This window comes from Epinephelus fuscoguttatus, linkage group LG17, assembly GCF_011397635.1.
Source record: "Epinephelus fuscoguttatus linkage group LG17, E.fuscoguttatus.final_Chr_v1".
Lineage (NCBI taxonomy): Eukaryota > Metazoa > Chordata > Actinopteri > Perciformes > Serranidae > Epinephelus > Epinephelus fuscoguttatus.
In genome coordinates this window covers 41,741,657-41,768,674 of record NC_064768.1, presented here as the reverse complement: position 1 = coordinate 41,768,674, position 27,018 = coordinate 41,741,657, and the positions used below count along the sequence as shown (strand labels likewise).

At 42.6% G+C, this 27,018-nt stretch overlaps 3 protein-coding genes and 1 long non-coding RNA gene across 12 annotated transcripts in view; 3 read left to right on the top strand and 1 right to left on the bottom strand.

The window, feature by feature from the left end:
* LOC125904901 (uncharacterized) overlaps positions 1–11,158 on the top strand; it is a 19,839-nt gene extending 8,681 nt beyond the window's left edge. The window contains exon 3 of the mRNA XM_049602616.1: positions 10,821–11,158. Within this exon, the coding sequence (XP_049458573.1) occupies positions 10,821–11,024 (204 nt within the window). The 3' untranslated portion in view covers positions 11,025–11,158. The remainder of the gene's footprint in view (positions 1–10,820) is intronic.
* On the top strand, positions 1,769–27,018 carry LOC125904863 (oocyte zinc finger protein XlCOF6-like). 2 transcript variants are annotated; one of them, XM_049602556.1, is made up of 2 exons: positions 1,769–2,102; positions 21,093–27,018. In XM_049602556.1, the coding sequence occupies exons 1-2, from the start codon at positions 1,910–1,912 to the stop codon at positions 23,033–23,035; spliced, it is 2,136 nt and encodes a 711-aa protein (XP_049458513.1). In that variant the 5' UTR covers positions 1,769–1,909; the 3' UTR covers positions 23,036–27,018. The 2 variants fall into 2 exon arrangements, with proteins under 2 accessions (XP_049458513.1, XP_049458514.1); XM_049602557.1 differs by lacking the exon at positions 1,769–2,102 and adding an exon at positions 15,092–15,398.
* On the top strand, positions 3,304–4,577 carry LOC125904939 (uncharacterized). Its single transcript, XR_007451598.1, has 3 exons — positions 3,304–3,430; positions 3,961–4,037; positions 4,232–4,577. It is a non-coding gene; the product is annotated as an uncharacterized LOC125904939 (long non-coding RNA).
* LOC125904881 (gastrula zinc finger protein XlCGF57.1-like) overlaps positions 18,569–27,018 on the bottom strand; it is a 31,692-nt gene continuing 23,242 nt past the window's right edge. For 2 of the 8 annotated variants that reach the window (XR_007451535.1, XR_007451542.1), the window contains exon 3: positions 18,569–18,756. The gene's annotated coding sequence lies outside the window, so the exon portion shown is untranslated. Of the gene's footprint in view, positions 18,933–27,018 lie in introns of all 8 variants that reach the window. The other 6 variants (XR_007451530.1, XR_007451537.1, XR_007451534.1 and 3 more) reach the window with 5 other exon arrangements.

Here is a 27,018-nt window from a genome sequence, read left to right as displayed (position 1 = left end):
GTATTATTATTGTTATTTTCATTTAGTTATGTATATGTATTTTTATTTAAAATTTTATATATATATATTTTCTTTTTCTCTGGTAATATCCTGTTTAAGTTCTGTTTGCCCTTCTGAAGAACTGTAATAGTTAACCAGAAATGCTGGAGGAGTTTTGTTGTCAAGAAATATTCAAGATTGTATGGGATCAATGTACAACCTTGATACTAAATAAAATTAGTTAAAAAAAAGTTAAGCAACTTTTTATTTAAGATTTTGGTGACTTTCCTTTCTTTAAAAAAACTTTGCTTAATTTTTTTTTTTTTTTGCAGTTTACCGTTTTTCTTTTGGCAATTTTTTATCTTAATTTTTTTTCTTCTGCAGATTCTTTTTTAATTTAAATTTTTGTGGCAATTTTGAAAGAAAGTGTGACTTTAGAAATTGCCAAAATCACACCATTTATCACATCCAGAAAGAATATATGCCCTCTAAACCCAGGGAATGTATTCTTTAAATATTCAATCTGTTTTTTCTTCTTCAAACATTTCTGGTGGGTTCTTTTTTTCTTAGAAATTGTCAACCAATTTTTTTCTTTAAAAATTTTTTATTGATGAAAAAAATTATGGTGATTTTTTTTCCCCATAAAATGTGTTTTGCTTTTTTCTTTAAGAAATTTGCTGTCATTCCTTTTTTCTTTTCTTTTGGGTGATTTCTTTAAAAACAATGCTCTCTGAAGTCAAGGAATGTTTTCTTAATAAAAGGTGTTTTTCTTTCCCTCATATTTATGGCTGCATTTTTTTCTTAAAAATGTTTTGCAGATTTTTAAAATTTTTTGGTGAGTCTCTTTTTCTGTAAACATTTTTGCTGCCTTTTTATGTTTAAAATATTGCGACTGGTTTTCGTTTTAACATTTTTACTTTTTTTTGTTGTTGCTGAAAACCTGCTCTCTAATGCCAAGGCATTTGCTATAAAATCTTGATCAGCTTGATCATCGGGCGAGAGGCAGGGTTCACCCTGGACAGGTCGCCAGACTATCACAGGGCTGACACATAGAGACAGACAACCATTCACACTCACATTCACACCTACGGACAATTTAGAGTTATCAATTAACCTGCATGTCTTTGGACTGTGGGAGGAAGCTGGAGCACCTGGAGGAAACCCACGCTGACACAGGGAGAACATGCAAACTCCGCACAGAAGGGCTCCCATACCCGGGATCGAACCGGGAACCCTCTTGCTGTGAGGCGAGAGTGCTAACCACCACACCACCGTGCCACCCATCAGCTTTTTTCTTTCAAAAAATTATTACATTACATACATTACACTTTTTCCTTTTTTCTTCTTTAAAAAGAAGGAGAAGGATAGAAATTACACCCTTTATCACAGCCAGACACTGTTCAAACCGCAGACATGATTGGATTTTCACATGTCCAACAGTTCTTGAACACATCATGTGCAAGGAATGCTTCCATCAGAAAAAACACCATAAAAATCTGATCTTTAAACCGTGATATTTCATCAAAAACACTGTATTCTACGTCTCATTTAAAATTTGCCCCAAAATAAACCTTTTGCATGACAAGAGTGAAAAACTGAGGCTTTTTTCATCTTCAACTTTTAACTTTCAAACATCAAAGGGTGAGTTATAAAAATCTAATAACTCATTTATGGTGGAGGGAGGGTCATGGATTTCCCCCAGTCACTCAGGGAGGGTCACACCACAGCCACCCTCCTCTGATAAATACAGATCGGTCCCTTATTTGGACCTTGTGTCTTTAATCTGGACTTTTATTTTGAAGGAGAGCAGCTGAGCTGCCCCGGAAGCTCTACTCTTTCCTGTGGCTAACTTGACAGTGTTTGAACAAGATGGCGTCGAGCAGAAACGTCTGTTAGCAGAGTGTCTTTGTTGTGTTTTTAAAGTGTGAAGATGTGTAAAGTCCAAATGCTGAGAGCGTTGGTGAAGCAGCGACTAACTGCGGCTGCTGAAGAGATATTTGGGCTGTTTGAAAGAACGATAGCAGAGTACGAGGAGCAACTTTGTCGCTCAAAAGAGGAGAACGAGCGACAACGGAAACTACTGGACGCTGTTTACAACCCTCAGCTCAGGTTACACAGAGCAGGTTAGTGTCTTCTTCTTCTGTGGTTATAAACACACAGCAGGTTAGTGTCTTCTTCTTCTGTGGTTATAAACACAGAGCAGGTTAGTGTCTTCTTCTGTGGTTATAAACACAGCAGGTTAGTGTCTTCTTCTGTGGTTATAAACACACAGCAGGTTAGTGTCTTCTTCTGTGGTTATAAACACACAGCAGGTTAGTGTCTTCTTCTTCTGTGGTTATAAACACACAGCAGGTTAGTGTCTTCTTCTGTGGTTATAAACACACAGCAGGTTAGTGTCTTCTTCTTCTGTGTTTATAAACACACAGCAGGTTAGTGTCTTCTTCTTCTGTGGTTATAAACACACAGCAGGTTAGTGTCTTCTTCTGTGGTTATAAACACACAGCAGGTTAGTATCGTCTTCTGTGGTTATAAACACAGCAGGTTAGTGTCTTCTTCTGTGGTTATAAACACAGAGCCGGTTATTGTCTTCTTCTTCTGTGGTTATAAACACAGAGCCGGTTATTGTCTTCTTCTTCTGTGGTTATAAACACACAGCAGGTTAGTATCTTCTTCTGTGGTTATAAACACACAGCAGGTTAGTGTCTTCTTCTGTGGTTATAAACACACAGCAGGTTAGTATCGTCTTCTGTGGTTATAAACACAGCAGGTTAGTGTCTTCTTCTGTGGTTATAAACACAGAGCCAGTTATTGTCTTCTTCTTCTGTGGTTATAAACACAGAGCAGGTTAGTGTCTTCTTCTGTGGTTATAAACACACAGCAGGTTAGTGTCTTCTTCTGTGGTTATAAACACACAGCAGGTTAGTGTCTTCTTCTTCTGTGGTTATAAACACACAGCAGGTTATTGTCTTCTTCTTCTGTGGTTATAAACACACAGCAGGTTAGTGTCTTCTTCTGTGGTTATAAACACACAGCAGGTTAGTATCTTCTTCTGTGGTTATAAACACACAGCAGGTTAGTATCTTCTTCTGTGGTTATAAACACAGAGCAGGTTAGTATCTTCTTCTGTGGTTATAAACACACAGCAGGTTAGTGTCTTCTTCTGTGGTTATAAACACACAGCAGGTTAGTATCTTCTTCTGTGGTTATAAACACACAGCAGGTTAGTGTCTTCTTCTGTGGTTATAAACACACAGCAGGTTAGTGTCTTCTTCTTCTGTGGTTATAAACACACAGCAGGTTAGTGTCTTCTTCTGTGGTTATAAACACACAGCAGGTTAGTGTCTTCTTCTTCTGTGGTTATAAACACACAGCAGGTTAGTGTCTTCTTCTTCTGTGGTTATAAACACACAGCAGGTTAGTATCTTCTTCTGTGGTTATAAACACACAGCAGGTTATTGTCTTCTTCTTCTGTGGTTATAAACACAGAGCAGGTTAGTGTCTTCTTCTGTGGTTATAAACACACAGCAGGTTAGTATCGTCTTCTGTGGTTATAAACACAGAGCCGGTTAGTGTCTTCTTCTGTGGTTATAAACACACAGCAGGTTATTGTCTTCTTCTTCTGTGGTTATAAACACACAGCAGGTTATTGTCTTCTTCTGTGGTTATAAACACACAGCAGGTTAGTGTCTTCTTCTGTGGTTATAAACACACAGCAGGTTAGTATCTTCTTCTGTGGTTATAAACACACAGCAGGTTAGTGTCTTCTTCTGTGGTTATAAACACACAGCAGGTTAGTGTCTTCTTCTGTGGTTATAAACACAGAGCCGGTTATTGTCTTCTTCTTCTGTGGTTATAAACACAGAGCCGGTTATTGTCTTCTTCTTCTGTGGTTATAAACACACAGCAGGTTAGTATCTTCTTCTGTGGTTATAAACACAGAGCAGGTTAGTGTCTTCTTCTGTGGTTATAAACACACAGCAGGTTAGTGTCTTCTTCTGTGGTTATAAACACAGAGCCGGTTATTGTCTTCTTCTTCTGTGGTTATAAACACACAGCAGGTTAGTGTCTTCTTCTGTGGTTATAAACACAGAGCCGGTTATTGTCTTCTTCTTCTGTGGTTATAAACACAGAGCAGGTTAGTGTCTTCTTCTGTGGTTATAAACACACAGCAGGTTAGTGTCTTCTTCTTCTGTGGTTATAAACACACAGCAGGTTAGTGTCTTCTTCTTCTGTGGTTATAAACACACAGCAGGTTAGTATCTTCTTCTGTGGTTATAAACACACAGCAGGTTAGTGTCTTCTTCTGTGGTTATAAACACAGAGCCGGTTATTGTCTTCTTCTTCTGTGGTTATAAACACACAGCAGGTTAGTGTCTTCTTCTGTGGTTATAAACACAGAGCCGGTTATTGTCTTCTTCTTCTGTGGTTATAAACACAGAGCAGGTTAGTGTCTTCTTCTGTGGTTATAAACACAGAGCAGGTAAGTGTCTTTTTCTTCTGTGGTTATAAACACACAGCAGGTTAGTGTCTTCTTCTGTGGTTATAAACACACAGCAGGTTAGTGTCTTCTTCTGTGGTTATAAACACACAGCAGGTTAGTGTCTTCTTCTTCTGTGGTTATAAACACAGAGCAGGTTAGTGTCTTCTTCTTCTGTGGTTATAAACACACAGCAGGTTAGTGTCTTCTTCTGTGGTTATAAACACACAGCAGGTTAGTGTCTTCTTCTGTGGTTATATACACACAGCAGGTTAGTGTCTTCTTCTGTGGTTATATACACACAGCAGGTTAGTGTCTTCTTCTTCTGTGGTTATAAACACAGAGCAGGTTAGTGTCTTCTTCTGTGGTTATAAACACACAGCAGGTTCGTGTCTTCTTCTGTGGTTATAAACACAGAGTAGGTTAGTGTCTTCTTCTTCTGTGGTTATAAACACACAGCAGGTTAGTGTCTTCTTCTTCTGTGGTTATAAATACAGAGCAGGTTAGTGTCTTCTTCTGTGGTTATAAACACACAGCAGGTTAGTGTCTTCTTCTGTGGTTATAAACACAGAGCAGGTTAGTGTCTTCTTCTGTGGTTATAAACACAGAGCAGGTTAGTGTCTTCTTCTTCTGTGGTTATAAACACAACAGGTTAGTGTCTTCTTCTGTGGTTATAAACACAGAGCAGGTTAGTGTCTTCTTCTGTGGTTATAAACACACAGCAGGTTAGTGTCTTCTTCTTCTGTGGTTATAAACACAGAGTAGGTTAATGTCTTCTTCTTCTGTGGTTATAAACACAGAGCAGGTTAGTGTCTTCTTCTGTGGTTATAAACACAGCAGGTTAGTGTCTTCTTCTGTGGTTATAAACGCAGAGTAGGTCAGTGTCTTCTTCTGTGGTTATAAACACACAGCAGGTTAGTGTCTTCTTCTTCTGTGGTTATAAACACAGAGCAGGTTAGTGTCTTCTTCTGTGGTTATAAACACAGAGCAGGTCTCAGCTTCTACAACACAGGAAGGAGTCAAACTTTTTTGTCTACTGTTAAATTAATCACAAACTAACTTTATAATCAATCAGATTTAGAATATTTATTGCTCATTTCCATCTGTGGTCCTTCACATAACAAGTAGACGCTATAAATACAAATAAAATTCAAGGTGCAATGCAGACTACAGTAAATCCATGTGTCTAACGTAATAGCAGCAGCATGTCCACACTGCACGCTACAAAATCTTCTTCTTCTTCTTCTTCTTTGGGCTGCTCCCTTCAGGGGTCGCTACGGCCAATAATCTGCCTCCATCTAACCCTATCCTCTGCATCCTCTATTCTCACACCAGCTGACTTCATGTCCTCTCTCACTACATCCATAAGTCCTTGGTCTTCCTCTTGGCCTCTCGCCTGGCAGTTCCAACCTCAGCATCCTTCTCCCAATATATTCACTATCCCTCCTCTGAACATGTCCAACACATCTAACATGAGCTGTCCCTCTGATGTCCTCATTCCTGATCCTCTCCATCCTTGTCACTCCCAAAGAGAACCTCAACATCTTCATCTCTGCCTCCTGTCTTCTCCTCAGCGCCACTCTCTCTAAACCAAACAACATGGCTGCTCTCACCACCGTCTTGTTCACCTTTCCTTTTAATCTTGCTGCTTCTCGTCTATCACACATCACACCTGACTCTTTTCTCCACCTGTTCCAATCTGCTTGCACACATTTCTTCACCTCTTCTCCACACTCTCTGTTGCTCTGGACGGTTGACCCTCAGTACTTAACATCCTCCACCTTCTTTATTTCTACTTCCTGTGACCTCACCGTTCCACTTGGGTCCTTCTCATTCACACACATGTATTCTGTCTCACTACGACTAACCTTCACTCCTCTCCTTTCCAGGACACACCTCCACCTCTCTAGATTTTCCTCCACCTGCTCCCTGCTCTCACTGCAGGTCACAGTGTCATCTGCAAACATCATAGTCCATGGACATTCCTGTCTGACCTCATCTGTCAACCTGTCCATCACCATAACAAACAAGAAGGGGCTCAGCGCTGATCCTTGATGCAGTCCCACGTCCACCTTTAACTCCTCTGTCACACCTACAGCACACCTCACCACTGTGCTGCAGCTCTATACATGTCCTGCACCACTCTAACAACACCACAGCTCCTCTCTCGGCACTCTGTCAAATGCAGTTCCCTCTGACCTTTTCCATCAACATCCTCAAAGCAAATACTGCGTCTGCACTACTTTTTCTTGGCATAAAACCACACTGCTGCTCACAGACACTCACCTCTGCTCTCAGTCTAGCTTCCACTTCTCTTTCCCGCAGCTTCATTGTATGGCTCATCAGCTTTATCCCTCTGTAGTTGCCACAACTCTGCACGCCTCCCTTGTTCTTAAAATCAGCACCAGCACACTCCTCCTCCATCCCTTAGGCCTCCTCTCACTCTCTAAGATCCTCTTGAAAAACCTAGTCAGAAACTCTACTGCCACCTCTTCTCCACACTTCCACACCTCCACAGGTATATCATCAGGGCCAACTGCCTTTCTACTCTTCATCCTCTTCAATGCCCTCCTCACGTCATCCTTATTAATCTTTGCTTCTTCCTGCTCCACAACGGTCACCTCCTCTACTCTTTGTTCTCTGTCATTTTCCTCATTCATCAACTCTTCAGAGTACTCTTTCCATTGTTACGTCCCCAGTCTGGGGGAACCTAGACATAACATGATGTGACTCCCCCACTCTTCCCACTCCCAAAGAAAGGCCAGTTATACAGCGCTTAAAACAACAAACAGAGCGGATTATTTTTCTTCAGAGGTGAGCAGTGCCCAAAACAACAAACAAAAAAATACTAATGGTCCCTAAACGTACCTAACAATAAAGAAAACTGAAACAAAAGACATTTTCTTAACCAGAGCTTCTACCATCCAAAACAAGAGAAAAGAACATGGCAATGCCAAACGAAAAAGGCTTCTCCCTCTTACTAACTGCTTAAAGTGCTCTATTTACAGTGCTCAACAAAATAATACTACTCTAAATTCTTCACAGTAAACTTCTAAACAAAACTCAACTTACCTACTTCAATACCTGTACTACTTAACACAGTTATCAAAATACACTCACTAATTTATTGCCTGCTGGTACTCACACACAAAATAGCACAACACAATCTAAGCACTGGCTTTGTTGATGGTGGAAAGGTGAAAGGAGGGGGAGCTTAACGCTGGAATTCCAGTAGATGCGTGTCCGTTGCGGAATGGCTGCGCTGGTTATCCGCTGCGTCCGTCAACACCCACCGGCTGCGTTTGCTGTGCGGAACGGTGCACCTCTGCCGGACAGTGGGAGTCACAAGGACCCAGGAGATCTTGCAAATTCACGCATAATCACGCGATATAACAAGATGTATATATTATAAATATGTATATATTTTGGGACCCCCTCGAAAACGAGATGATTCATCTCAAGGGGCTATCCCATAAATAAACAATTTACCAATACCAGTCATATATGATTTGCCTCTCTGTGCATCACTTTGACGTGTGTGCGCTTGCGCGAGACTGTGAGTCATGGGCACCGTCTTCATGTGTGTTCACGTGCTTTCGCTGGTCTCACGCACAAGCGCACACACGTCAAAGTGGTGCCCAGAGAGGCAGTCAGAGCTACAGGCTACAATGAGGCTAAAAACAGAGTTCAAATGAGGTTTTTCCAAACAACTTTTTATGTCGGGGCTTCAGGACACTTGGATCACTACGGACGAGCAGTATGGAGATATTTTGTGGTTTCAATGATGTGTTTTTGGACGTTTGAATCTGGGGCGCCGTCAGCCTCCATTAGGTGGAGTTGTGTTGCTACCTCCTCTCCCCTTGGATCTCTGCAAGTGATGTGAGGACTCTAAAACTTCACCTGAGCCTCCCTCGGCATATGGGTGAGTAGATAATGGCTGAATTTACATTTTTGGCTGCACTATCTGTTTAAGGTCTTTTGATAGGACAGACAAAATTTGAAGTCAACCGCATTAAATCTGCAGGAGGAGTTTGTCAAAGAATGATCCCTGGAAATGGTGAAAATTGCACAAAAGTGCCAGAGTAAATTCAAAATGGCCAACTTCCTGTTGGGTCGAGCGCATGGGTCCAAGTGACTTTTTTTTAAATGTCTTGAGATGTGACGTGTGCCTACCAAGTTTTGTACGTGCAGGTGACAGGAGCTTCAGCTTCGTGTATACCGTTGGACAGTTCCCATACTAGGCCCTGTCAAGCTCCCCGCTGAGCAGTGGTAGAAAGACTCAAGTCATTTTGCAGAGCGGTTGGTCCTCCTCAGTGTCCTGAGGAAGTGTAGTCTCTGTTTGGCCTTTTTCACCAGAGCAGTGGAGTTTATCGTCCACCTGAGGTCCTCACTGATGTGGGTTCCCAGGAATCTAAAACCAGGGACCCTCATGAGGCCGCTCCGATCCACACTCCATTTCAGAAGGTGGCGGTGATGCACCTAAAAGCTGTTTGCCAACCGCCATTAAACATCAGTAGAAGAAGAAGAAAGTCAGCAAACAGTCCACTTTAATTTAAGTCCATGAAAATGAGTGGCGTATACATCGACATTGTTGTTTGTCTTGGCAGCTGACAGTTATGTGGCTGCCACTGCTGGCTTACACTTTACACTCCATTAAAACAGCTTTGTTGGCCCTCGCCATTACATTTTTAAGTGGTGCACCAGTGCTCTGAAATGGAGCAGACCCATGGTTACACCACGGTCACATGACTTCAATTTTGCCACCACAGCAAGGCTTGTTTAGCCACTTGTTGGTAACAGCCATTTTTAAGACACATAAAAACTTCTAAAGGCACAATGGGGTTTTTACTGACATGTTTTCTGTCAGAGAACAAGACATGAACGTCTCTTTAGCTCGTGTTAACCACAGACATAAACAAAGTTCCACTGACTTCAGGACGAGTCTCTGCAAACATGTTAATGCATTTCTATGTTTGAGGGAAATGTCTGTTTTGTGTGGATGAAGCCAAATCAATCACTTAAACTGTGAACCAAATCTACCTTCGGGTACAAATAAAGTTACCATACCATACTTTACCTTACAGCATAAAACTACGGTTACACAAAAAATATATAAGCTATCAAAAAGCTGAATCATAGCGTAATAGTTGAAGTTCTTGTGACCCTTTAAAGTCGAAATGAAGTCTGTAGCTGAAAGTACGCGGGAGCAGTAGCGTTTTGAAGTGGAGTGGGTTTCAGAGGATTTGAAGGTTCTCTCTATTGGTTTACATTTTAAAAAAAAGTTTTAAAAAGCTGAATTTAATTAAAATTCTAAATGTTAGAAACCTGAAAAGAAAAGGATTTTTGGATGGTTTCTGGAGCTGAAAGTACGCAGAAGTAGTTAGATGCCCAAAAATGGTTCAAGATAGAGAGTACCGATGAGGATAACACACCGTGACCTCCAACATGCACTGGGGCGGAATCAACACAACTGAGACCATGGTTCCCAGAAACCAGTGGATTGCCCCCTCTGGGTTGGGAGAGAGTTTCTGCCCCAAGAGAGGGAGTTCAAGTATCTCAGGGTCTTGTTCATGAGTGAGGGTACAATGGAGCGTGAGATGGATGAAGGCATTGCGCCCCTCCATTGTGGTTCAGAAGGAGCTGAGCCAGAATGCAGAGCTTTCAATTTACTGGTCTATCTACATCCCAACCCTCAGCTATGGTCATGAGCTCTGGATAGTGACTGAAAGAATGAGGTCACAGATACAAGCGTCTGAAATGAGTTTCCTCTGTAGGGTGTCTGGGCTCAGCCTTAGAGATAGGGGGAGGAGTCAGACATTCGGTGGGAGCGACCTCAACGAGTCTCTCCTCATCTATTCTAGTAGAGCTGCCAGCGCTGTCTGAAAAATAATCTTACATTGTCTGAAAAGATGTTAAAGTTCAGATTTTTTTTAAAAGTAAAAAAAATTAATGAAGTATTTAAAACGATAATATTAAATCGTCCAATAAAATGTGAAAAAGTCTCAGAAAAAAGATAAAATGTCTGAAAAATTATATTAAAATTGTCCAATTAAATGTTTAAAAAAAAAGTCCATAAATGTCTGAAAAATATGAATACATTGCCCCAAAAAACAGAAAAGATGTCTGTCTAACGTATTAATTAATTAGATGTCCATTTTTTTTAAGTCCAATAAAATGTTGATAAAATATCTGAAATATGATATTAAATTGTCTGATAAAATGTAAAAAACAAGTCTGAAAAAAAGTTGATAAAATGTTTGAAAATATTATAAAGAAGAGAATGGCCCCAACCAGTGAGAATAATTAGTATACTTGCATGAAATCGCAGTCTCAGTGTGTGTTTCCTGTTTCCTGTTTGGTGCAGAGGTCCAGCAGCAGCTGTTGGTGGTTAAAGAAGAGGTTCCCCCTGAGCAGCAGGAGTGGAGCTCCAGTGTGGACCAGGAGGACCCAGAGCCCCCACACATTAAAGAGGAAGAGGAGGAACTGTGGAGCAGTCAGGAGGGAGAGCAGCTTCAAGGGCTGGAGGAGGCTGATATCACCAAGTTCACATTCACTCCTGTCCCTGTGAAGAGTGAAGATGATGAAGAGAAACCTCAGTCTGAGGGACACCACTATGGAGGACCAGGACCAGACAGGAACTCAGGTCCAGACTTAGAACCAGATACTGAGGACAAGAAGCCAGATGATTCTTTAGTTGCTGAGATTGAGGTCAGTGTTGATGACTGGAAAGAACCCAGAGAACCTCAGTCAGGTTTAAAAATGGATGAACTTCCTGTCACTGATTCCAGATGTGGTGCTGAAGGGAAACCATTTAGCTGCTGTGAGTGTGGGAAAAGATTTGCCTTCAAGTGGCACCTCAACAGACACATGGGATCGCACACAGGCAAGAAACCTTTCAGTTGCTCAGTTTGCGGTAAATGTTTTTTGTGCAGGTCCGATCTGAAGAGACACATGACAATCCACACAGGAGAGAAACCGTTTAATTGCTCCGTGTGTGGTAAAGCCTTCAATCAAAGCGGGAAACGGAAGCAACACATGAAAACCCACACAGGCGACGAACCGTTCAGCTGCTCTGTGTGTGGTAAGAAATTTTTGTGCAAGGCGTATCTGATAAGACACATGAGAACTCACACAGGAGAGAAACCATTCAATTGCTCTGTGTGCGGTAAAGCGTTTAGTGCAAGTGGGAAACGGAAGCAACACATGAAAACCCACACAGGTGATGAACCATTCAGCTGCTTGATTTGTGATAAAAGATTTTTGTGTAAGGCGTCTCTGATACGACACATGACAACTCACACGGGAGAGAAACCATTCAGCTGCTTGCTGTGTGGTAAATCTTTTAGCGAAAAGGGAAATCTGAAGCTACACATGAGAACTCATACTGGAGAGAAACCATTCAGCTGCTCTGTTTGTAAGAAGTCTTTTACACAGAGTGGAAGTTTATACACACACATGAAAACTCACACAGGAGATAACAGCTTCAGCTGCTAACTAAAAATACACTTGGTTTCAATTTCGCCATATGCCAGGAGGCTGATGGACAGGATAGTGGAGGACCAGAACCAACCAGGATCTCTGATCCAGATACACATTTACGACCAGATACTGATGACAGGACTAGAGACAGTAGTGTTGGAGTGACTGTCAACTGCCGTGGACATTGGAAGGAGCATAAACCAACCTGCTTCTGTAGGGATTCAGGGCTGGAGGAAGACCTGGACTTGGAACAGGGACGCTGCTCGTTGAAAGACTTTGATCAGGTCCTGTAAGACCACTGGGACACTGTCTCTGCACTCCTCAAATAGAGACTTGGTCCTATTGAGGAGGTCTGTGAATGAGGATGCAGGAGATTTAATGTCTGTTGCGAGTTCTACGTGCCGTCCAAACTAGACCATGATTGACCCGAATAATTTGAAGCTTCGTTCGTTGCCATGGTCATCGATGTCGGCATCAGTACTTGATTGCTCTGTATAAAATAAAGGCACTGGACATGTTCCACTTACCCAAACACCACTGCAGACCAAGTACCCCTCCTCATGACAACGGCATTCCTCGATGGCAGTGGCCCCCAGCAGGACCACACACCACCACAAGACCTGCTTAAGACTGATCTGAGGAACATGACATAGAGCTCAAGGCATCCCCCTGGCCTACGAATTCCCCAGAGCTCAGTCTGATCGAGGATCTGTGGGACTTGCCAGTACTTCACTTCACAAGTCAATGGACCAAAAGAATCCACTACCAACACCCCAGTTCCAGAGATGCTTACTACCCATGTGGATAGTAAATGAGCTGGAAAAAAAAGGGGCCTGTATAGGATTGTCAGGTTCCATACGAGTTCCATAGTGGCCCCATGTCAATTGCCCACATGGGTGGTTTTACTCAAGAGGGCTCTAGATGAGATGTCCATGCTGGGCACATACCCACTTGGTACTCATGTAGCTCTAGCATAGCCCATGTGGGGCCCACTTGAGTAAAATGATAAAAATTGGCATGGGGCCACTATGGAACCCTTGGAGAATCCAATACAGGGCCCATTTTTCACCTCATTTACTAACCACATGGGCCCCACATACAAATGCTGGCTGGGTCTGTGGATTAGGGTACTTCTGGGGCATGACCCACAAATGACCTGAGGAACATGACAAATTTCTCAAGGCTTTGGCCTGACCTCCAAATTCCCCAAAACCCGATTTGATCAAGCATCTCTGGGACTTGCTAGTACTTCACCCCACAACCCACAGAAATCAAATGATCTGCTGCTAGGCGCTACAGGACACCCCTCAGAGGTCCTGTACCCATGCCTTGACAGGTCGGATGCAAGGCCAATTCAGAGAGGTGCCTCTTTGGATCAGGGGTATTTCTGGAATATGCCCCACAAATCTTTGAGCAAATTGGGATCTGGGGAATTTAGAGGCCAGATCGACGCCTTGCACTCTTTGTCATGTTCTTCAGGTCATTCCTGAGCAGTTTTTGCAGTGTGGCATGGTGCATTGTCCTGCTAGGGGGGCCACTGACGTCAAGGAGGGCTGTTGCCAAGAGGTGGGGGAACTGAATCTGCAACTGTATCAGTTATTCTCAGACAAGGACTTTCAACACAGTGATACTTTCGTGGCTCTGACTCACCCTAATCTAATGTCAGTCACCAGCAGGCGGGCACTCCTGAATCAGGGATAGTTTGACCACATGTGACAGGCTTACAGATAGGCTAGCAAGATGCTACAAGCTTCAATGCCCAGAAACTGATATTCGGGACATACCTAATAAATGGTATAATGTTCCTATCTGTAGTGTTTCTATATTTCATTTGGACCACTGGCTCCATGATACTTAGATGCTTGCCCAAATTCCAGCTAGCTGGCTTATGTTATCTTAGATTACGGTTTTTCGTTAGCCATCCCTGCATTGCTCTCGGCTCATAGAGAGCACTTTTTACCATTACATTATTCATTTGTGCTTAAATCACCATTTTTCATATGACTATGTTAGTGCCATGGATCACTTTAGCTGGTGAAGTAATTTGGCAAGCTAGCCAACTGACATGTCCACTTTGATAGCATTTTGTCAACAATAAAGTTAGTGAGCAAGCAAGCTAAAGTTAGCCAGCTAGCTGTATTTAAGTTACACTGCATTGATCTGGTGTTGGTTGTTTCGTAACATTGCCTCATAAAATAATTAGCAAAATTAGCATTTGGTGAAGACATATTTGGTGAACACATATTAGCACAACCAAGCGAGCGCCCATGCAAAAAAATGTGGGTACTGAGGATACACACATGCATGCTTGAAAAATCTCCACAAGAAGGACTCAGTAGAATTTGAAGGATCCTCGACATTGGAACAGTCCCAGGTTTCGATGATGTAGCCTCCTAAAAATTCAGCCGTTAACAGATCCTTCCTTAACTTTGAGGATCACCGAGTATTTCACTACATTAGCTAGCTGGTTCATTGTTTTCTCTAAGCTTTGATAATGTCATCAAGTATTTGTCTGTGTTCAAACTGAGTTGGTTGAATCAGTAAAAAGCAGGGAGTGTTTCCCAAACTGAAAGGACTTAATAAATGGAGGGATACAACTTTGAATGGCTTCATTTTGTATTTATTTTACTGCAGCCAAAATTGCACTATTTATCACAGCTGGAGACTCTAAATTAAAAAAACAAAAAAAGTTATTTATTCATTTAAAAAAAAATAAAGAGAAGATTTACAGAAGACCTGGGTTTAGAAAGCATGTTTTCTTTAAAAATTGTTTAAGTTCCACTATTTATCACAGCCAGAAACTGGAAATGTAAACTGTAATTTTTTTTAAAATTTTTTTTTGTAATTTAAGTTTTTGTTTTAAAAGAAAACGTGGCTTTGGAATGTTTATTTTCTTTAAAAAATTGCCAAAATTAGAGCATTTATCACAGCCAGTGATAAAATAAATTAGTGTAAATTAAAACACTTTATTATCATTATTATTATTTTGAAGAAAATGTGGGTTTGGAAAGCAGTTACACCATTTACCTAACTGTCCCTTTTTCTGGTAGTACATTTCATATTTACATATACAAACATTTAATTCCCTTACTTCCTGCGTGTTTCTCTGGGCAAACCTGTAATCTGGACTTTTATTTTGAAGGAGAGCAGCTGAGCTGCCCCGGAAGCTCTATTCTTTCCTGTGGCTAACTTGACAGTGTTTGAACAAGATGGCGTCGAGCAGAAACGTCTGTTAGCAGAGTGTCTTTGTTGTGTTTTTAAAGTGTGAAGATGTGTAAAGTCCAAATGCTGAGAGCGTTGGTGAAGCAGCGACTAACTGCGGCTGCTGAAGAGATATTTGGGCTGTTTGAAAGAACGATAGCAGAGTACGAGGAGCAACTTTGTCGCTCAAAAGAGGAGAACGAGCGACAACGGAAACTACTGGACGCTGTTTACAACCCTCAGCTCAGGTTACACAGAGCAGGTTAGTGTCTTCTTCTTCTGTGGTTATAAACACAGAGCAGGTTAGTGTCTTCTTCTTCTGTGGTTATAAACACACAGCAGGTTAGTGTCTTCTTCTGTGGTTATAAACACACAGCAGGTTAGTGTCTTCTTCTGTGGTTATAAACACAGCAGGTTAGTGTCTTCTTCTTCTGTGGTTATAAACACACAGCAGGTTAGTGTCTTCTTCTTCTGTGGTTATAAACACAGAGCAGGTTAGTGTCTTCTTCTGTGGTTATAAACACAGAGCAGGTTAGTGTCTTCTTCTGTGGTTATAAACACAGAGCAGGTTAGTGTCTTCTTCTGTGGTTATAAACACACAGCAGGTTAGTGTCTTCTGTGGTTATAAACACACAGCAGGTTAGTGTCTTCTTCTGTGGTTATAAACACACAGCAGGTTAGTGTCTTCTTCTGTGGTTATAAACACAGCAGGTTAGTGTCTTCTTCTGTGGTTATAAACACAGAGCAGGTTAGTGTCTTCTTCTGTGGTTATAAACACAGAGCAGGTTAGTGTCTTCTTCTGTGGTTCTAAACACAGCAGGTTAGTGTCTTCTTCTGTGGTTCTAAACACACAGCAGGTTAGTGTCTTCTTCTTCTGTGGTTATAAACACAGAGCAGGTTAGTATCTTCTTCTGTGGTTATAAACACACAGCAGGTTAGTGTCTTCTTCTGTGGTTATAAACACAGAGCAGGTTAGTGTCTTCTTCTTCTGTGGTTCTAAACACAGAGCAGGTAAGTGTCTTCTTCTGTGGTTATAAACACAGCAGGTTAGTGTCTTCTTCTGTGGTTATAAACACAGAGCAGGTTAGTGTCTTCTTCTTCTGTGGTTATAAACACACAGCAGGTTAGTGTCTTCTTCTGTGGTTATAAACACACAGCAGGTTAGTGTCTTCTTCTGTGGTTATAAACACAGAGCAGGTTAGTGTCTTCTTCTGTGGTTATAAACACAGAGCAGGTTAGTGTCTTCTTCTGTGGTTATAAACACACAGCAGGTTAGTGTCTTCTTCTGTGGTTATAAACACACAGCAGGTTAGTGTCTTCTTCTTCTGTGGTTATAAACACACAGCAGGTTAGTGTCTTCTTCTGTGGTTATAAACACAGAGCAGGTTAGTGTCTTCTTCTGTGGTTATAAACACACAGCAGGTTAGTGTCTTCTGTGGTTATAAACACACAACACGTTAGTGTCTTCTGTGGTTATAAACACAGAGCAGGTTAGTGTCTTCTTCTGTGGTTATAAACACACAGCAGGTTAGTGTCTTCTTCTTCTGTGGTTATAAACACACAGCAGGTTAGTGTCTTCTTCTGTGGTTATAAACACACAGCAGGTTAGTGTCTTCTTCTGTGGTTATAAACACACAGCAGGTTAGTGTCTTCTTCTTCTGTGGTTATAAACACACAGCAGGTTAGTGTCTTCTTCTGTGGTTATAAACACACAGCAGGTTAGTGTCTTCTTCTGTGGTTATAAACACACAGCAGGTTAGTGTCTTCTTCTGTGGTTATAAACACAGCAGGTTAGTGTCTTCTTCTTCTGTGGTTATAAACACACAGCAGGTTAGTGTCTTCTGTGGTTATAAACACACAGCAGGTTAGTGTCTTCTTCTGTGGTTATAAACACAGAGCAGGTTAGTGTCTTCTGTGGTTATAAACACACAGCAGGTTAGTGTCTTCTTCTGTGGTTATAAACACACAGCAGGTTAGTGTCTTCTTCTTCTTCTGTGGTTATAAACACACAGCAGGTTCGTGTCTTCTTCTTCTTCTGTGGTTATAAACACAGAGCAGGTTAGTGTCTTCTTCTTCTGTGGTTATAAACACACAGCAGGTTAGTGTCTTCTTCTGTGGTTATAAACACACACCAGGTTAGTGTCTTCTTCTGTGGTTATAAACACAGAGTAGGTTAGTGTCTTCTTCTGTGGTTATAAACACAGAGCAGGTTAGTGTCTTCTTCTGTGGTTATAAACACACAGCAGGTTAGTGTCTTCTTCTTCTGTGGTTATAAACACAGAGCAGGTTAGTATCTTCTTCTGTGGTTATAAACACACAGCAGGTTAGTGTCTTCTTCTGTGGTTATAAACACAGCAGGTTAGTGTCTTCTTCTGTGGTTATAAACAGAGCAGGTTAGTGTCTTCTTCTTCTGTGGTTATAAACACACAGCAGGTTAGTGTCTTCTTCTGTGGTTATAAACACAGAGCAGGTTAGTGTCTTCTTCTGTGGTTATAAACACACAGCAGTATTTTAGTCATATTCATTTTATAAAGGGGACTAGTAATTTTGACCTAAACTGTATATTGCTGCTGTTGTTTGGGTGGGCCTCACCATCCCTCATGACAACCCCATCGGGTTGACGTGGACTGGGGGCAATGGTGCATTCATAGTGTTTCCTGGTGCTGCCTGCCCTGACCCCTGAAAGGCCTACACATGGGTTGAAATCCTTGGCACTGTGGGGGTCTGAGGTGCGATTGTCACCACCACCGATGGAGCTTCAGTTTGCTCCGATGTCACCACTGGAGCTTGAGTCTTGGCCTTGTTTTTGTCCTCCTTTTGTTGCTTGGACAGTTCTCCCAAGTGTGCTTGTCCACGTGATGGACAGTGTGCTCTGAAAATAACTGCCAGTCCATTTTCATTAGTCTCAGAATGTTGTCTCTTCATTTCTGCCTATCTTGACATAGCATTTTTGATTAGCAGCTTGAACAGGCTTTCAGTCACTCCAACTTTACTCCTGCTGTGCTTCGTGGGTGTAATGTACCCTCCAGTTGCACCACCATTCCTCGTGTATCACCTCTTCACCCTTCACCATCAGGGCTTCCATGGGACGCCATTATGGGTGCTGATGCGAGCGTTGACATTTGCTTTCTTCACAAAAATATTCACGTATCTGGAGATTCTGAGCCTGGGTTTACACAAGTCTTCTTGAGTTGCTTGAGTTAGTCTGTCGAATTTGACTTTGGGCCTCGGATGAGATCTCTGACACGGGGAGAACATATCAGAGCACCTGGAGGAAACCCACGCTGACACAGGGAGAACATATCAGAGCACCTGGAGGAAACCCACGCTGACACGGGTAGAACCTGTCAGAGCACCTGGAGGAAACCCACGCTGACACGGGGAGAACATGTCAGAGCACCTGGAGGAAACCCACACTGACACAGCGAGAACATGTCAGAGCACCTGGAGGAAACCCACGCTGACACGGGGAGAACATGTCAGAGCACCTGGAGGAAACCCACACTGACACAGGGAGAACATGTCAGAGCACCTGGAGGAAACCCACGCTGACACAGGGAGAACATGTCAGAGCACCTGGAGGAAACTCACGCTGACACAGGGAGAACATGTCAGAGCACCTGGAGGAAACCCACGCTGACACAGGGAGAACATGTGGGAGCACCTGGAGGAAACCCACGCTGACACAGGGAGAACATGTCGGAGCACCTGGAGGAAACCCACGCTGACACAGGGAGAACATGTCGGAGCACCTGGAGGAAACCCACACTGACACAGGGAGAACATGTCAGAGCACCTGGAGGAAACCCACAGGGAAAGGCTTCTTTCTTTTTTTCCCTTGCACTTGCTTCAGTGTTGGTTTAAATTTTCCTTGTAGTTTGCCTTCCTTGTCCAGCCCTTCGTCCTTAATCCCCTCTTTTTTTCTGGTAGCACAGCAAACTGTCCTCCTTTAGTTGGGTTATCCTCATTGGGTCAGCTGTAGTCTGGTTCACCTTTTTTCTTTTCTGATCCATTAACTTCATTTGGCAGTGGTTTTTTTCATTGTTCCAAGACTGCAGCTGTGTCTCCATCCTGCCCATCTGAGCTACTGCAGTCCTCATCTTTCCTTCATTCTTCGTCCATCTCCTTTATTGTTTATGTCTTTAGCCTTGTAGTGCTTTATGTCATCTTCTGTAGGTGCCCTCTTCTGGCCATTGTTAGTTTCCTGTTGTCATCCTGTGCCACTTTTTTATGCAATTTTCTTGTCTTGGTATGGCCCCCTTTTAGCCTTGTTGTGCGCTGCTTTCTTGTTTAGGAATTTCAGGATTTCTCTCTACGTCCTTTATCTTTATTTATATCCTTATTGACATAAATATTTTCTTCACAGTGACAGTGACTTTGAATATCTTCCGTCTTGACCTTTGTGTTCCATCCTCCTCAGGGTATTTGGTTATGTAGCACCATTTTCCTGTTTCCTTGTGGACTCTCCTGGGGCAGAGGAGATGCACGCCGCAGATCTACAGTCACGCTGTTGTGTCAGCCTGCTGTGGCAAATCCGTCTGGTACTCTAAGAAATGGATTCAAAGGGATGGTTGTTACAGCACTTGGGTTATTACATTGTTACTGCAGTACTTGCATTAGCATCCATGAGGTCAATAAATTGGGCAGGACCTGCTCCTATGGCATACTCCAAAATGCTTCTTGTACCTGAGTCAAACTGATGAATCTTGTGATCACCTGTGTTTCCTGACATTGCTCCACACCCTTTTTGTCTCTATATTTTTTACTTTAGGCAAAAATATGTCCTACATATATATAAATGTGTGTATATCCTTCACTATCAAAATGTTCTAATGTTAAAATTTCATCTTGGCTAACTGCTTCCCTCATCCATTAACGAACATATATCTTGGCCTTGCTCTTAACAGTGTTTTAAAAAGATGTTTAATATTTTTTTCCTAACTAAATTTTGAAAAAGTATTAATTCACACAATTAAGATATAATTTAAAACTGTGCTTTTGACTAAATGTGACTTAACACAAGATATGATGTCTACAGTGATTTAAAACGTTTTCAAATTTCATCATCTAAAACATTTCGAATTTTCGTCGAATAAAATGTTTAGAATTTTCGTCAAACATTCTGAATTTTTTTTCAACAAAATTGTTTTGAATTTTTGTCAGTTAAAACACTGTTTTCATCAACTGGGTTCTGAATTTTTGTGGACTAAAACATTTTCAATTGACATTGACTAAAAAGTTTTGAATTGTTGTTGACTTAAACGTTTTGAATTTTTGTTGACTAAAACTTTTCAGATTTTTGTTGACTAAAATATTAAGAATTTCTGTTGACAGAAATGTTTTGAATTTTCATGTGGTAAAACATTTAGAATTTTCGTTGACTAAAACATTTTCAACTTTAGTCGACTATAATGTTTCAAATTTTCGTCAAATATTCTGAATTTTTTTTTTTCAACGAAAACGTTTTGAATTTTTGTCAATTAAAACGTATTTTCATCTACTGGGTTCTGTTTGAATTTTAGTCAACTAAAACATTTTGAATTTTCATCGACTAGAACAGTTCAGATTTTTGTTGACTAAAACATTATGCATTTCTGTTGACAGAAATGCTTTGAATTTCATGTAGTATAACATTTTGAATTTTCATTGACTGAAACGTTTCAAATTTTCATTTTGAATTTTTGTCAGTTAAAACACTATTTTTATCAACTAATGTGTTCTGAATTTTGGTCAATGAAAATGTTAGAATTTTTGTTGACTAAAACATGAATTTCTGTTGACTAAAATGTATGATTGTCTTCTAAAACTATGAAGGATAAAAATGACTTAAATGTGACTGAAATTAAGAAGCATTTTCGTCTCAAAACAAAATCTAAAATAACTGTCAAAATTAACAACCAGCGACATTTCTCTATAACGTCTCTGTTTCCTGTTTCCTGTTTCCTGTTTGGTGCAGATGTCCAGCAGCAGCTGTTAGTGGTTAAAGAAGAGGTTCCCCCTGAGCAGCAGGAGTGGAGCTCCAGTGTGGACCAGGAGGACCCAGAGCCCCCACACATTAAAGAGGAAGAGGAGGAACTGTGGAGCAGTCAGGAGGGAGAGCAGCTTCAAGGGCTGGAGGAGGCTGATATCACCAAGTTCACATTCACTCCTGTCCCTGTGAAGAGTGAAGATGATGAAGAGACACCTCAGTCTGAGGGACACCACTGTGGAGGACCAGGACCAGACGAGGACTCAGATCCAGATTTAGAACCAGATATTGAGGATGAGAAGCCTGATGATTCTTTAGTCGCCGAGATTGAAGTCAGTGTTGATGATTGGAAAGAGACAAGAGAACCTCAGTCTGGTCTGGACACTCTGGAAAACAATGACGTCCCTGTTGGTGATTCGAAATGTGATGCGGATGAGAAACCCTTCAGCTGCTCTGAGTGCGGGAAAAGATACGGCTTCAAGTGGCACCTGAACCGACACATGGGCTCTCACACAGGAGAGAAACCGTTCAGCTGCTCAGTTTGTGGTAAATCCTTCAGCGACAGTGGGAGACTGAAGATACATATCAACACTCATGTGGTTAAAAAACCATTCAACTGCTCCGTCTGTGGGAAAAATTTTTTGCGCAAGCCTTATCTGAAGAGACACATGACGACTCACACAGGAGAGAAACCATTTAACTGCTCCATGTGTGAGAAAGGATTTTTGTGTCGGCCGCATTTGCAGAGACACATGACGATCCACACGGGGGAGAAACCGTTCAGCTGCTCGATGTGTGATAAAGCTTTCAGCGAGAGCGGAACACTGAAGGTCCACATGAAAAGTCATGCTGAAACAAAACCGTTCAGCTGCTCCGTGTGCGGGAAAGCTTTTAGCGATGGCGGGACGCTGAAGGTGCATATGAGGATTCACACGGGAAAGAAACCATACAACTGCTCAGTGTGTAGTAAGAAATTTTTGTGTAAGGCATATCTGAAGACACACATGAAAATCCACTCAGGAGAGAAACCATTCAGTTGCTCGGTGTGTAACAAAAGATTCTTGTGTAAGTCGCACCTGAACAGACACATGACTGTTCACACGGGGGAGAAGCCTTTCACGTGCTCCGTCTGTCACAAAGCGTACAGCGAAAATGGGAAACTGAAGTTACACATGAAAACCCATACGGGAGAGAAACCGTTCAGCTGCTCGGTGTGTGAAAGAAGATTTTTATGTAAGACGTATCTGATTCGGCACATGGCGACTCACACAGGAGAGAAGCCGTTTAGCTGTTCTGTGTGCAGCAGAGCTTTCAGCGACAACGCGAAGCTGAAGTTCCACATTAAGACCCATACAGGGGAGGAGCCTTTCAGCTGCTCGATGTGCGATAAAAAATTTCTGTGCAAGGCGTATTTGATACGACACATGACCACTCACACTGGAGAGAAACCGTTTAGCTGCTCTTTCTGTGGCAAAGGTTTCAGTGAAAGAGGAAATCTGAAGAGTCATGTGAGGATTCACACGGGAGAGAAACCATTCAGCTGCTCTGTGTGTGAAAAAGCGTTTGCGCAGAGTGCGAGTTTGTCCACGCACATGAGAACCCACACAGCAGAGAGACCATTCAGCTGCAGAGTTTGCGACCAGAGATTCACTTCATATAAACTTCTCAGGACCCATCAGTGCGTTGGGCATCAAGCGTCAGTCGAGATCAGAGAGGCGGAGTCTGCGGCCAGCAGCTCAACATTACACATAAAACAAGAAGCTGATAGAGAGGACTGGGGAGGCCCAGAACCAGCCAGGAACACAGAGCTAGATTTAAAACCAGTTTCTCATGTCGAGACCGGAGACTGTTCTGAAGTTGAGACTGACGACAGCGGTGATTGGAGGGAGACCAGAGAACCTCAGTCAGGTTTAGAGTCTCTGACAAACTAAGCCGCCGTCAGTGATTCAAGAGAAACTATTGATGCAGCTGGCAGAGGACTTTGAAGGACCATAGTCAGCCAGGAACTCACATTTAGGATTAAGAATTAATGACGCTGACTGGCCTAATGCTCAGAGTGGGATCAGGTTTTCACTGCAGTGTCATTTGAGTCTCCTTTACTGGTGAAAAACGAAGTTCTGATAATTCAGTGATAAACACGTTTATTTTTAGGCACGATGATGTAGTGGGTAGCGTAGTAGCCTCACAGCAAGAGGGTTCCTAGTTTGAGCTCTTCTGTGTAGACTTTGCTGTTCTCCCTGTGTTCTCCAGCTTCCTCCCACAGTCCAAAGACATGCAGGTTAATTGGTGACTCTAAATTGTCCGTAGGTGTGAATGTGAGTGTGAATGATTGTCCCTGCCTCGTGCTCAATGTCAGCTGAGGTAGGCTACAGCCATCCCGCAAACCCAAACAGGATAAGTGGTTATGGACAATGAATGAATGAATTCTTCACAATAAACTTAATGAGATGGTAAAATAAAGCCGATATCTAGGTAAGAAACTTGTTTTTAGTCCTCTTAAAAACTTTAAATACGCCTTTTGGTCTCCTGCAGACAGATGTCAGTAGAGTCTTGCAACACACACAACTTGTTTTAGAAGGGGGGTCATTGGGTGTTACTGCGGTCAGCGAGATGTTACCACTACCCGTTGAGGGGGGGCAGCCAGACTTTTGGACCTACTCCAAAGAAGGTCCAAAAGAACAGCATGGCGTGGCACAGTGTGTCTTATCTGACAATGGAAACAGAAATCTATTTTTGTATTGTGATACGCCTTGCATTTCTCCACTATAGGCGCCTGGCATTTTTGCCGGAGTGCTCTGAACTCCTCGAGTTGAAAAAACTTCAGCTCAGAGCAGAAAAGCGCCCCATGTCATCTCTTTTTTGGTAATCTTTTCCGCCATTGTCCAGTGGGATGATGTGAGAGGTGGGGCTTCTGTGGTGGTCACGACAACAAGTGTACAGTTGGTAACCAATGGGGGAAAAGATCTCTGTTTATCTGCTGACAGCCTCTCACCCTCAACCAGAGCTACACACAGTACCCTCTGCCTCAACATGGCAGCAGCTACACACTGATTACTGGAGAATAAATACAATAAAATTAATGGTAGACTGATTAAACAGGAAGGTTAGGGTAAGGAGGTGATGGGGTGGTTGCCTTGCAACAATAAAATGGTGCAGCAGGTGTTTTGTAAGGCAACTTGATCCTATGTCAATATAGACAGTGTTGTCTAGATCTATATATTGGATAAAAACATATTGATGTGTCATACCTAGTTTTTTTTCAGCCATAATGAGAACCTACATTGAGGAGAAACCATTACTGCAGCTGATATAGGACTTTGAAGGACCAGAACCAGCCAGGAAGTCACATTTATGATTAAGAATTAATGATGTAGACCTGCCTCATGCTCGGAGTGGGATAAGGTTTTAAAGATGGCAACCTTGTCAGGAGGTGTGGTCGAAATATCTGTAACGTAATGTCTAGGGCTCAGGAGCATGAACTCAATATCTTCCTGAGCCCCGAACTTTTGTTTGGTTACAGTTTTTAATTTCTGCTAGCAATCTGGGATTCAGTGTCCCCGTCCTTTAAAGCCACAGTGTGTAGGAATTTCTCCCATCTAACGCTGAAATAATATATATTGCATTCAAATGGATAGTGCGTTGTCCCCTCAAATTATCCAGGATGGATGACAATTGAAGGACAGTTGAAGGTCATTACTCCACCTGTTCTGGGACTGTCCAGCTATTAAAACACCAGTCGGAAGTTTGATAGTTTCCCTTATGTCAGAGTTCTTTATTGTTCCTGCTGGACCTGAAACCAGAACGGAGCGCTGGAGTCACTGTTGACTGCCTGTGGACATTGGAAGGAGCATAAACCATCCTGCTTCTGTAGGGATTCATGGCTGGAGGAAGACCTGGACTTGAAATGGGCAGCCTGGCTCTTAAAAAAGACTTTGATAAGATCCTGGAAGACCACTGGGACACTGTCTCTGGACTGTTCAAATAGAGGCTTGGTCCCATCGAGGAGTCTTGTATATAAGGATGTGTGAGTGTGTTGTGAGTTCTGTGGATCATCCAACCAAGAGACTGACTGTGATTGACCTGAATGCTTCAAAGCTTAGATTGTTGTCATGGTAATCGATGTCCACATCAATATTCAAATCCATCTATTCATTTTCAACCGCTTAACCGGGGCTGGGTCTTGGGGGCAGCAGGCTGAGCAAAGCATCCCAGACGTCCCTCTCCCCAGCAACACTTTCCAGCTCCTCCTGAGGCGTTCCCAGGCCAGATGATCCCCTCAGTGTGTTCTGGGTCTACCATGGGGTACCCCTGATGTTAGATTAGAGCAAGGCAGAGTCACGAAACTATAAGTTGAAATGTCCTTGTCCAACAATAACTGATACCATTGCAGATCAAGTACCCCACCTTTCGGCAATGGCACTCCTTGACAACAGTGAACCCCACAGCAGGGTATTGCACCATGCAACACAAAACCTGCTAGGGAATGACCTGAGGAATGTGACAGAGAGCTCAAGGTCTGGCCTCCAAATACTGCAGATCCTAATCTGATAGAGTATTCATGGGACATGCCAGTACCCAAGAGGTACCCCCGATCCACAGAGGAGCCTCTTAGGATTAGACTTGTCTCTGACCTGTTGAGTCATGGATACAGGTCCTCTGGGGGGTGTCCGGTGGTGTCTGACAGCGGATCCTTTGGGTCCTGTTGGTTGTGTGGTGGGGTACCAACAAGTCCCACGGATGCTCAGTCAGATTGGGATCTGGGGTATTTGGCCAAAGGCTTGAGCTATTTCTCATGTTCCTCGGATCATTCCTAAATGGCACTTTCCATGGCAGTGGCCGTCCCCCAGCAGGACAATGCATCACACCACACACCTGAGCATTCGAATACTTCACCAGTACGATGGTCCAGCACAGTATCCGCATCACTGCATCGTGGTGAAGAGGGAGCTGAGCCAGAAGGTGAAGCTTTCCATTTCCTGGTCCATCTCCGTCCCAACCCTCACCTATGGTCATGAGCTCTGGGTAGTGACTGAAAGAATGAAGTCACAGATACAAGCGTCTGAAATGAGTTTCCTCTGTAGGGTGTCTGGGCTCAGCCTTAGAGATAGGGGGAGGAGTCAGACATCTGGAGGGAGCTCGGAGTAGAGCCGCTGCTCCTTCATGTTGGGGTGGTTCAACATCTGATCAGGATCCTCCTGGGCGCCTCCTGTTAGAGGTGTTCTGGGCACGTCCCACTGGTAGGAGGCCCCGGGGCAGACCCAGAACACACTGGAGGGATTATAGATCTCATCTGGTCTGGGAACACCTCGGGGTCCTCCAGGAGGAGCTGGGAAGCGTTGCTGAGGAGAGGAACGTCTGGGCTGCTTTATTTGGCCTGCTGCCCCTGAGACCTGGCTTCAGATAAACCGAATGGCAATACATTTTCTGTCAGTTTATTAATTGCGCAATAGCTCCAGCTGTACTTGTACATTTTCATGTTTTTGTGTGCAAAAATCTGAATTTCTAAAGTAACTAGTAATTAAAGATGTTAGATAAATGTAGTGGAGTAGAAAATAGCATGAGAGGAAAAGTACGTACAGTACCTGAATACATGTATTTAGTTACACTTCCCCACTGGGTGCAGTTTATATTATCCTTATGAGTATATGGAGGGTCCTCAGGGTTTTGGAGGGTCCTCAGGGTTTTGGAGGGTTCTCAGGGCTCTGGAGGGCCTTGATGGCAGTTTTTTAGTTCAAAGTAATTAATACCACAATTGAATAAAAAATTGGCTGAATAAATCAGTATAAAGAATTAACCTTTGATTTTGAAAAAGTGGAAGCACTCTGAGGCCCCCTAACCCCTTAAAGGCACAACATGGTTTAGTCTGCCCCTGCACCAACGAAGACTGACTTATCTTTATCCAAAAAAAACGGAA